Consider the following 11,643-nt stretch of genomic DNA (forward strand, 5'->3'; position numbering starts at 1 on the left):
GGTGTGGGAAGTCTGGGTGTGGATAGTCTGGGTGTGGGGAGTCTGGGTGTGGACAGTCTGGGTGTGGGGAGTCTGGGTGTGAGGACACTAGATGTAGATAGTCTGGGTGTGGGGAGTCTGGATGTGGGGAGTCTGGATCTGGGGAGTTTGGGTGTGGATAGTCTGGGTGTGGGGAGTCTGGGTGTGGATAGTCTGGGTGTGGGGAGTCTGGGTGTGGATAGTCTGGGTGTGGATAGTCTGGGTGTGGATAGTCTGGGTGTGGGGAGTCTGGGTGTGGGGAGTCTGGGGCTGGATAGTCTGGGAGTGGGGAGTCTGGGTGTGGGGAGTCTGGGTGCGAGGAGTCTGGATGTAGATAGTCTGGGTGTGGGGAGTGTGGGTGTGGGGAGTGTGGGTGTGGATAGTCTGGGTGTGGGGAGTGTGGGTGTGGGGAGTGTGGGTGTGGATAGTGTGGGTGTGGGGAGTCTGGGTGTGGATAGTCTGGGTGTGGGGAGTGTGGGTGTGGGGGGTGTGGGTGTGGGGAGTCTGGGTGTGGATAGTCTGGGTGTGGCGAGTCTGGGTGTGGATAGTCTGCGTGTGGGGAGTCTGGGTGTGGGGAGTCTGGGTGTGGGGAGTCTGGGTGTGAGGAGTGTGGGTGTGGATAGTCTGGGTGTGGATAGTCTGCGTGTGGGGAGTCTGGGTGTGGGGAGTCTGGGTGTGGGTAGTCTGGGTGTGAGGAGTGTGGGTGTGGATAGTCTGGGTGTGGATAGTCTGGGTGTGGATAGTCTGGGTGTGGGGAGTGTGGGTGTGGGGAGTGTGGGTGTGGATAGTCTGGGTGTCAGTAGTCTGGGTGTGGATAGTCTGGGTGTGGGGAGTGTGGGTGTGGGGAGTGTGGGTGTGGGGAGTGTGGGTGTGGATAGTGTGGGTGTGGGGAGTGTGGGTGTGGGGAGTCTGGGTGTGGGGAGTGTGGGTGTGGGGAGTGTGGGTGTGGGGAGTGTGGGTGTGGATAGTGTGGGTGTGGGGAGTCTGGGTGTGGGGAGTCTGGGTGTGGGGAGTGTGGATAGTCTGGGTGTGGGGAGTCTGGGTGTGAGGAGTGTGGGTGTGAATAATCTGGGTGTGGATAGTCTGGGTGTGGGGAATGTGGGTGTGGGGAGTCTGGGTGTGGGGAGTGTGGGTGTGGGGAGTCTGGGTGTGGATAGTCTGGGTGTGGGGAGTGTGGGTGTGGGGAGTCTGGGTGTGGGGAGTCTGGGTGTGGGGAGTCTGGGTGTGGGGAGTCTGGATGTGGGGAGTCTGGATGTGGGGAGTCTGGGTGTGGGGAGTCTGGGTGTGGGGAGTCTGGGTGTGGGGAGTCTGGGTGTGGGGAGTCTGGGTGTGGGGAGTCTTGGTGTGTGGAGTCTGGGTGTGGGGAGTGTGGGTGTGGACAGTCTGGGTGTGGGGAGTGTGGGTGTGGGGAGTCTGGGTGTGGGGAGTCTGGGTGTGGATAGTCTGGGTGTGGATAGTCTGGGTGTGGGGAGTCTGCGTGTGGGGAGTCTGGGTGTGAGGAGTCTGGATGTAGATAGTCTGGGTGTGGGGAGTCTGGATGTGGGGAGTCCGGATGTGGGGAGTCTGGGTGTGGACAGTCTGGGTGTGGGGAGTTTGGGTGTGGATAGTCTGGGTGTGGGGAGTCTGGGTGTGGATAGTCTGGGTGTGGGGAGTCTGGGTGTGGACAGCCTGGGTGTGGGGAGTCTGGGTGTGAGGAGTCTGGATGTAGATAGTCTTGGTGTGGGGAGTCTGGATGTGGGGAGTCCGGATGTGGGGAGTCTGGGTGTGGATAGTCTGGGTCTGGATAGTCTGGGTGTGGGGAGTCTGGGTGTGGATAGTCTGGGTGTGGGGAGTCTGGGTGTGGACAGTCTGGGTGTGGGGAGTCTGGGTGTGAGGACACTAGATGTAGATAGTCTGGGTGTGGGGAGTCTGGATGTGGGGAGTCTGGATCTGGGGAGTTTGGGTGTGGATAGTCTGGGTGTGGGGAGTCTGGGTGTGGATAGTCTGGGTGTGGGGAGTCTGGGTGTGGATAGTCTGGGTGTGGATAGTCTGAGTGTGGATAGTCTGGGTGTGGGGAGTCTGGGTGTGGGGAGTCTGGGGCTGGATAGTCTGGGAGTGGGGAGTCTGGGTGTGGGGAGTCTGGGTGTGAGGAATCTGGATATAGAGAGTCTGGGTTTGGGGAGTCTGGATGTGGGGAGTCTGGGTGTGGATAGTCTGGGTGTGGGAAGTCTGGGTGTGGATAGTCTGGGTGTGGATAGACTGGGTGTGGGGAGTGTGGGTGTGGGGAGTGTGGGTGTGGATAGTCTGGGTGTGGGTGTGGGGAGTGTGGGTGTGGGGAGTGTGGGTGTGGATAGTGTGGGTGTGGGGAGTCTGGGTGTGGGGAGTCTGGGTGTGGGGAGTGTGGATAGTCTGGGTGTGGGGAGTCTGGGTGTGAGGAGTGTGGGTGTGAATAATCTGGGTGTGGATAGTCTGGGTGTGGGGAGTGTGGGTGTGGGGAGTGTGGGTGTGGGGAGTCTGGGTGTGGATAGTCTGGGTGTGGGGAGTCTGGGTGTGGGGAGTCTGGGTGTGGGGAGTCTGGGCGTGGGGAGTGTGGGTGTGGACAGTCTGGGTGTGGATAGTCTGGGTGTGGGGAGTCTGGGTGTGGGGAGTCTGGGTGTGGATAGTCTGGGTGTGGGGAGTCTGGGTGTGGGGAGTCTGGGTGTGAGGAGTCTGGATGTAGATAGTCTGGGTGTGGGGAGTCTGGATGTGGGGAGTCCGGATGTGGGGAGTCTGGGTGTGGACAGTCTGGGTGTGGGGAGTTTGGGTGTGGATAGTCTGGGTGTGGGGAGTCTGGTTGTGGATAGTCTGGGTGTGGGGAGTCTGGGTGTGGACAGCCTGGGTGTGGGAAGTCTGGGTGTGAGGAGTCTGGATGTAGATAGTCTGGGTGTGGGGAATCTGGATGTGGGGAGTCCGGATGTGGGGAGTCTGGGTGTGGATAGTCTGGGTCTGGATAGTCTGGGTGTGGGGAGTCTGGGTGTGGATAGTCTGGGTGTGGGGAGTCTGGGTGTGGACAGTCTGGGTGTGGGGAGTCTGGGTGTGAGGAGTCTGGATGTAGATAGTCTGGGTGTGGGGAGTCTGGATGTGGGGAGTCTGGGTGTGGGGAGTCTGGGTGTGGATAGTCTGGGTGTGGATAGTCTGGGTGTGGGGAGTCTGGGTGTGGGGAGTCTGGGGCTGGACAGTCTGGGTGTGGGGAGTTTGGGTGTGGATAGTCTGGGTGTGGGAAGTCTGGGTGTGGATAGTCTGGGTGTGGGGAGTCTGGGTGTGGATAGTCTGGGTGTGGGGAGTCTGGGTGTGGACAGTCTGGGTGTGGGGAGTCTGGGTGTGAGGAGTCTGGATGTAGATAGTCTGGGTGTGGGGAGTGTGGGTGTGGGGAGTGTGGGTGTGGATAGTCTGGGTGTGGGGAGTGTGGGTGTGGGGAGTGTGGGTGTGGGGAGTCTGGGTGTGGGGAGTCTGGGGCTGGATAGTCTGGGAGTGGGGAGTCTGGGTGTGGGGAGTCTGGGAGTGAGGAATCTGGATATAGATAGTCTGGGTTTGGGGAGTCTGGATGTGGGGAGTCTGGGTGTGGATAGTCTGGGTGTGGGAAGTCTGGGTGTGGATAGTCTGGGTGTGGATAGTCTGGGTGTGGATAGTCTGGGTGTGGGGAGTCTGGGTGTGGACAGTCTGGGTGTGGGGAGTCTGGGTGCGAGGAGTCTGGATGTAGATAGTCTGGGTGTGGGGAGTGTGGGTGTGGGGAGTGTGGGTGTGGATAGTCTGGGTGTGGGGAGTGTGGGTGTGGGGAGTGTGGGTGTGGATAGTGTGGGTGTGGGGAGTCTGGGTGTGGATAGTCTGGGTGTGGGGAGTGTGGATAGTCTGGGTGTGGGGAGTCTGGGTGTAGGGAGTCTGGGTGTGGGGAGTCTGGGTGTGGGGAGTCTGGGTGTGGGGAGTCTGGATGTGGGGAGTTTGGATGTGGGGAGTCTGGGTGTGGGGAGTCTGGGTGTGGGGAGTCTGGGTGTGGATAGTCTGGGTGTGGATAGTCTGGGTGTAAGGAGTCTGTCTGTGGATAGCCTGGTTTTGGGGAGTGTGGGTGTGGGGAGTCTGGGTGTGGGGGTTGTGGGTGTGGGGAGTGTGGGTGTGGATAGTCTGGATGTGGGGAGTCTGGGTGTGGGGAGTCTGGGTGTGGGGAGTCTCGGTGTGGATAGTCTGGATGTGGCGAGTCTGGGTGGGGGGAGTCTGGGTTCGGGGAGTCTGGGTGTGGATAGTCTGGATGTGGGGAGTCTGGGTGTGAGGAGTCTGGGTGTGGGGAGTCTGGGTCTGGATAGTCTGGGTGTGGGGAGTCTGGGTGTGGGGAGTGTGGGTGTGGGGGGTGTGGGTGTGGGGAGTCTGGGTATGGATAGTCTGGGTGTGGCGAGTCTGGGTGTGAGGAGTCTGGATGTAGATAGTCTGGGTGTGGGGAGTCTGGATGTGGGGAGTCCGGATGTGGGGAGTCTGGGTGTGGATAGTCTGGGTGTGGGGAGTCTGGGTGTGGATAGTCTGGGTGTGGGGAGTCTGGGTGTGGATAGTCTGGGTGTGGGGAGTCTGGATGTGGATAGTCTGGGTGTGGATAGTCTGGGTGTGGGGAGTCTGGGTGTGGATAGTCTGGGTGTGGGGAGTCTGGGTGTGGATAGTCTGGGTGTGGGGAGTCTGGGTGTGGACAGTCTGGGTGTGGGGAGTCTGGGTGTGGATAGTCTGGGTGTGGGGAGTCTGGGTGTGGATAGTCTGGGTTTGGGGAGTCTGGATGTGGATAGTCTGGGTGTGGATAGTCTGGGTGTGGGGAGTCTGGGTGTGGGGAGTCTGGGGGTGGATAGTCTGGGTGTGGGGAGTCTGGGTGTGGGGAGTCTGGGTGTGAGGAGTCTGGATGTAGATAGTCTGGGTGTGGGGAGTCTGGATGTGGGGAGTCCGGATGTGGGGAGTCTGGGTGTGGATAGTCTGGGTGTGGGGAGTCTGGGTGTGGGGAGTCTGGATGTGGATAGTCTGGGTGTGGGGAGTCTGGGCGTGGGGAGTCTGGGCGTGGGGAGTCTGGGTGTGGGGAGTCTGCGCGTGGGGAGTCTGGGTGTGGGGAGTCTGGGGTTGGATAGTCTGGGTGTGGGGAGTCTGGGTGTGGGGAGTCTGGATGTGGATAGTCTGGGTGTGGGGAGTCTGGATGTGGGGAGTCTGGGCGTGGGGAGTCTGGGTGTGGGGAGTCTGTGTGTGGGGAGTCTGGGTGTGGGGAGTCTGGATGTGGATAGTCTGGGTGTGGGGAGTCTGGGCGTGGGGAGTCTGGGCGTAGGGAGTCTGGGTGTGGGGAGTCTGGGGTTGGATAGTCTGGGTGTGGGGAGTCTGGGTGTGGGGAGTCTGGATGTGGATAGTCTGGGTGTGGGGAGTCTGGATGTGGGGAGTCTGGGCGTGGGGAGTCTGGGTGTGGGGAGTCTGTGTGTGGGGAGTCTGGGTGTGGGGAGTCTGGATGTGGATAGTCTGGGTGTGGGGAGTCTGGGTGTGAGGAGTCTGGATGTAGATAGTCTGGGTGTGGGGAGTCTGGATGTGGTGAGTCCGGATGTGGGGAGTCTGGGTGTGGATAGTCTGGGTGTGGGGAGTCTGGGTGTGGATAGTCTGGGTGTGGGGAGTCTGGGTGTGGATAGTCTGGGTGTGGGGAGTCTGGGTGTGGATAGTCTGGGTGTGGGGAGTCTGGGTGTGGATAGTCTGGGTGTGGGGAGTCTGGATGTGGATAGTCTGGGTGTGGATAGTCTGGGTGTGGATAGTCTGGGTGTGGTGAGTCTGGGCGTGGGGAGTCTGGGCGTGGGGAGTCTGGTTGTGGGGAGTCTGGGCGTGGGGAGTCTGGGTGTGGGGAGTCTGGGGGTGGACAGTCTGGGTGTGGGGAGTCTGGGTGTGGGGAGTCTGGATGTGGATAGTCTGGGTGTGGGGAGTCTGGGTGTGGGGAGTCTGGGTGTGGGGAGTCTGGGTGTGGGGAGTCTGGGTGTGGGGTGTGGGGAGTCTGGGTGTGGAGAGTCAGGATGTGGATAGTCTGGATGTGGGGAGTCTGGGTGTGGGGAGTCTGGATGTGGATAGTCTGGGTGTGGGGAGTCTGGGTGTGGGGAGTCTGGGTGTGTGGGAAGTCTGGGTGTGGATAGTCTGGGTGTGGGGAGTCTGGGTGTAGGGAGTCTGGGTGTGGGGAGTCTGGATGTGGATAGTCTGGGTGTGGGGAGTCTGGGTGTGTGGGGAGTCTGGGTGTGGGGAGTCTGGGTGTGGGGAGTCTGGGTGTGTGGGGAGTCTGGGTGTGGATAGTCTGGGTGTAGGGAGTCTGGGTGTGGGGAGTCTGGATGTGGATAGTCTGGGTGTGGATAGTCTGGGTGTGGGGAGTCTGGGTGTGGATAGTCTGGGTGTGGGAAGTCTGGGTGTGTGGGGAGTCTGGGTGTGTGGGGAGTCTGGGTGTGGGGAGTCTGGGTGTGGGGAGTCTGGGTGTGGGGAGTCTGGGTGTGTGGGGAGTCTGGGTGTGGATAGTCTGGGTGTGGGGAGTCTGGGTGTGGGGAGTCTGGGTGTGGGGAGTCTGGGTGTGGGGAGTCTGGGTGTGGGGAGTCTGGGTGTGGATAGTCTGGGTGTGTGGAGTCTGGGTGTGGGGAGTCTGGGTGTGGGGAGTCTGGGTGTGGATAGTCTGGGTGTGGGGAGTCTGGGTGTGGGGAGTCTGGGTGTGGGGAGTCTGGGTGTGGGGAGTCTGGGTGTGGGGAGTCTGGGTGTGGGGAGTCCGGGTGTGGGGAGTCTGGGTGTGGGGAGTCTGGGTGTCTGAAAAGGTGGTAGTTCAGATTCAATAGTAACTTTCAAAAGGGAATTGGATAAATACTTGAGGGAAGAAAATCTGTGCAGGGCTATGCGGAAAGAGCAGGGAAGTGTGTCAATTCGATCGCTCTGGCTGACGATGGGCCGAATGGCGTCCTTATTTATTGTATCATTCTAATTCTATGATTCTATGTCGCAGCTTAAATCTGTGCCTTCTGGTTTCCGGCCCTGACCCCAGTGGAAACTATCGCAACCATTCATCATTTTGAGCATCTCTATTAAATCTCCCTCAAATCTTCTCTGCTCTGAGGTGAATAATCCCAGATTCTCTCGTTTCACCAAATAAAGAAAGTTCTTCATCCCTCGAACCCTGCTAGTAAATCTGCTCTGCACCCTCTCCAAGGCCTTGACGTTGTTCCTAAAGTGTGGTGCCCAGAGTTGGACACAATGCTGCAGCCGAGGCCGAACCAATGACTAACAAAGGTTTAGCGTAACTTCACTGCTTGAGTGCCGAGTTGGATAGAATGTGCCTCTGTGTGACATTCATTTTATTTTATTTCTTTTCTTCTCGTACAGTCCCAGCGAACGCCTCCAATAACCCTGGAATGGAGACAATGATGAACGCTTATACAACCCTGCCTCCACAGCAGCTCCTGGCTATTGAACAGAATGGATATAACACCGACCCCTTCCGCCAAGGCCTCACTCCTCCTCAGATGCCGGGAGACCACATGCACCCATATGGTGACTGCTTCCTTCTGCTTGATATGTTACCCAATAAAGGAAACAGAAAGGCAATTGTCAGGCTGGGGCAGGAGTGGGGTCTCTGACCCCTCCCAGCCATGACGTCTCCTTATATGACGTCCAGCTTCCGACCTTTCCAGCATACATGGTCTTACTGATAGTTGGGCTGCAATCGGCATTGAGGTGTGCAAGTTCCGTCACCACATCTAGGTTTGTTGTCAAAAAAGAGACCACAGAGTAGTGGATGCAGAGCAGGTGCAGAGTAGTCGATGAAGAGCAGTTGATCATAAGAATCATAGAATCATACTGCACAGAAGGAGGCCATTCGGCCCATCGTGCATGTGCCGGCTCTTTGAAAGAGTGATCCAATTAGTCCCACTCCTCCATTCCTTCCTCATATACCCTGCAAATTTTTCCTTTTTAAATAGAGATCCATTTCCCTTTTGAATATTACTATTGAATCTGTTTCTACCACCCTGTCAGGCAATGAATTTCAGATCACAACTCACAGCGTAAAAAAAAATTGTCCTCATTCGCCTCCCCAAATATCTTGTCTGTTTCCTATGGTTACCAACTCTCCTGCCAGTGGAAACAGTTTCTTATTTACTCTATCAAAACCACTCATAATTTTGAACACCTCTATTAATTCTCCCCTTAACCTTCTCTGCTCTAAGGAGAACAATCCCAGCTTCTCTTGTCTCCCACGTAAGTAAAGTACACCATCCCTGGTACCATTCGAGTAAATCTCTTCAGCATCCTCCAAGGCCTTAATATCCTTTCTAAAATGTGGTGCCCAGAATTGGACGCAATACCCCAGCTGAAGTCTAACCAGTGATTGATGCTGACACTTGTACTCTTCAAAGAGGAGCTGGATAGACACCTGGCTGGGAATGAGACTGGAGACTATAGGAATAGGGATATCTTGAGATGATCAATTATAAGGAGTTTTGGGATACTAGGACTGGGTGGGAAAGGGAAGGGAAGTGATGTTTGTCCAGGACCATAAGGGTTGAATTGTGGAGATGTTAAGCTAGATGAATTCTCTGGAGTCTAGCTTCAATATCTTTGAAGATCATGGTCTGTCTGCAGAGAACATTCCCTCAGGAGATCAAATGGATTTGGTAGAGTACTAGAATACCACTAAACAAACTGGCTTTTGGATGAGACATTGAACCAAGATCTGTCCTTTCAGGTGGATGCAAAAAGTCCCTTGGCGCTATTTGAAGAAGAATAGAGAGTTCTCCCCGATGCACTTGCCAATATTTATCTCTGAACCAACATCACTAAAAGAGATTATTTGGTTTGTGAGACAGGCTGTGTGCAATTCAGCTGTAACATGTTCTGGGAGTACCTCCCCCCCACCCCTCTATGTTAGTGTTCTTGCTTCTGAGTCAAAAGGTTGTGGATTCGAGCACGACTCCAGCATTTGAGTATATAATCAAGGATGACTCACTGCTGAATTGAGGGAGCGCTGCACTAACGGAAATGCATATTTGATCAAGAGATTAAACCAAGGTGGATGTAAAAGGTCCTGCGGCACTATTTGATGAAAAGCAGGGAGCTCTCCTCAGTACTCTGGTCAATATTTATCCCTCAACTAACGCCACCACAGATTAGCTGGTCAGTTATCTCAGTTGATATGAGTAGGACCCTGCTGTGCGCAGATTTGCTGTCACATCTGCCTATATAACAGTGACTTCTTTTCAGTAAAGTAATTAATCGGTTATGTAGCACTTTTGGACAACTTGAGAATATAAAGTACTTTCTTACTATATAATGATGGGATATATTGAGTCAGCTGTGGCTCAGTGGGTAGCACTCTTGCCTCTAAGTCAGAAGGTTCAAGCCCCACTGCAGAGATTTAAGTACATAATCCAGGCTGACACTCCCAGTGCAGTACGGAGGGAGCCTCTACTGCACTGTCGGAGATGCCGTCTTTCAGATGAGAGATTAAACTGAGGCCCCGTCTGCCCTCTCAGGTAGACATAAAAGAAGAAGAGCAGGGGAGTTATCCCTGGTGTCCTGGCAGATATTTATCCCTCAATCAATGCCACTAAAAATAGATCATCTTGTCATTTTCACATTGCTGTTTGTGGGAGCTTGCTATGCACACATTGGTTGCCGCGTTTCCCACATTACAACACTGGCTACACTTCAAAAGTACTTAGGACGTGAAGCACTTTGTGACGTCCTGAGTTCATTAAAGTCGCTGTAGAAATGCAAGTCTTTTCTTTGTTATGGATAGGTTGTGGTTGGAGGCAGTCGATGGGCCAAATGGCCTTTCCTTAATTCCAGGCTTTCTTACGTTCTCGTAGATTCCACAAGCCCCTGCTCACCAAGTTGCTGACGGTTTTTATTTCCTCTTCTTCCCACACAGGCAATGAAACCCTTTTCCATGACATGGACAGCGACACCTCACTCAACAGCTTGGGGGACTGCCTCCTGGCGACCACCGAGGCAAACTCCATGCAGGCTAGGATAGGAAACCCCATCGACCGGCTCTACTCCATGCAAAACTCCTACTTTACCTCCTGAAGTAGTGCTCAGCGCCCACGTCGGAAGGAGTAGAGCTGCCCAGGTCCACTTTGACTGCCGCTCAGACCGATTGTTACTCCCAGCGCTACTCGACACCACAGACAGCAACAGACAAAGCCTAGACTTCTACAAGTGATTGGATTGAGATACACAGTTTTGTTTTTTTAAATCCCACCACCCCTTTGCACCGCTACCAACAAGCAGTTTTGATTTGTTCGACTATTCTGATGAGATACACGCAGCAGTTATCGTGACTGATTGTCCATCAGTCCAGCCGCTAGTGAAGAATTTCAGAGCACAGCCATTTTTATGAAGTCAGACAAATGATTGAGACAACTCGCGCAAGCCATGCACGATGTCGCTTGAATTTTCTTCGTTTTCTAAACCCCTCTCTTGGAAAGTCATAATCATCTGGCACTGTTTTGATTCCAAAGATTGATTATTTATAGATTGAAAATCAATACCCAGACTGGGTCGATGCAGCTCGTGCTTGGGAAACAGGGTAGCACAGAAGGGTTCACACACCCACACACCCTCCCACCCCGCTTTCCATCCTCTGCAGCCCCGTCCCAGATTAAACCAGAGCCGACCTTTTCAACTGAAATTGTGGCATTGGACGGAAGAAGGTGCGGAATCATCGCCAAGCATTCAACCAGGGAGAGCGGAGACCCTGGAAAGGCCCCCCGGGCAAGGAATAGCTGCAGCAAACAGCAAACATGATCCAGGCCTTCGATAATACGAAATAGAACTTTATCGATACAATTCGAACAGTTCTGATTTTACAAAGGGTGGCTTTAATTCCACAGCTTTTACTATTTAATGAAGCACTCGGTGCACTTAAGTTATGAAATTACCATTAATTTTTTGTTTGTGAACCATTTGAAGAAGGATCCTAATTTTGAGATCTTTCTGGGATACAATTTAATAACAATTTAGCCGAAACGATTTGAACTGTTGTCGGGTACAAAGGCCCCCCCCCCAAATAGACTCGCGTTGTAAATAACTGCGGTTTAAAAATGTGTGGGTTTTTTTTCCTTCAAAGTGCTGGTTATTTAACTGTGAACAAAGCTGTGATAATGTATCGACTGAAAATTCCCCCCCTCCCTCTCTCCCTCACAGACACTATCTCTGGCCTCAATGGTCCAAACAAGCCTCAACCAGCCACACACACAGACAGGTTCACAGGTTATAGGTCAAAGGTCTCTTCATTGTATGCTGTGTACATGTTCCTATACCAGACTTTGAATATATATTGTGCACCTTTTTATGGAAGTGACATTATTGATGTTTGAATAACCAGGACCCCAGTAGAGCGTGGCTGTTTAAGAGACCCTTCTCACCTTCTGTGGTTTGTGGGTGCGAGTCCCATGGTGACGTTGACCCCTGAACCTCACAGCTACACTTGTGATCTGCAAAAATAGCTCTGCTTGGCGACTAGCTCGAGGCAATGAAGCAGAACACCTCACCCTGGTGGGTAGGAAAGGGGGTGAAGGATAAACTGCTGTTGTCAAGCTCACTTTGAGACACCTGTGGTTCCTTTCAGCTATTAACTGCACTGGAATC

General features: G+C 54.4%; 1 protein-coding gene across 1 annotated transcript in view; it reads left to right on the forward strand.

The window, feature by feature from the left end:
- The window catches only part of LOC139269167 (LIM homeobox transcription factor 1-alpha-like), a 495,303-nt gene extending 485,082 nt beyond the window's left edge, over window positions 1-10,221 (forward strand). The window contains exons 9-10 of the mRNA XM_070888268.1: window positions 7,378-7,545; window positions 9,923-10,221. Of these exons, the coding sequence (XP_070744369.1) occupies window positions 7,378-7,545; window positions 9,923-10,080 (326 nt within the window). The 3' untranslated portion in view covers window positions 10,081-10,221. The remainder of the gene's footprint in view (window positions 1-7,377; window positions 7,546-9,922) is intronic.
- The last annotated feature ends 1,422 nt before the right edge of the window (window positions 10,222-11,643 follow it).

Source organism: Pristiophorus japonicus, chromosome 8 (genome assembly GCF_044704955.1).
Source record: "Pristiophorus japonicus isolate sPriJap1 chromosome 8, sPriJap1.hap1, whole genome shotgun sequence".
Lineage (NCBI taxonomy): Eukaryota > Metazoa > Chordata > Chondrichthyes > Pristiophoridae > Pristiophorus > Pristiophorus japonicus.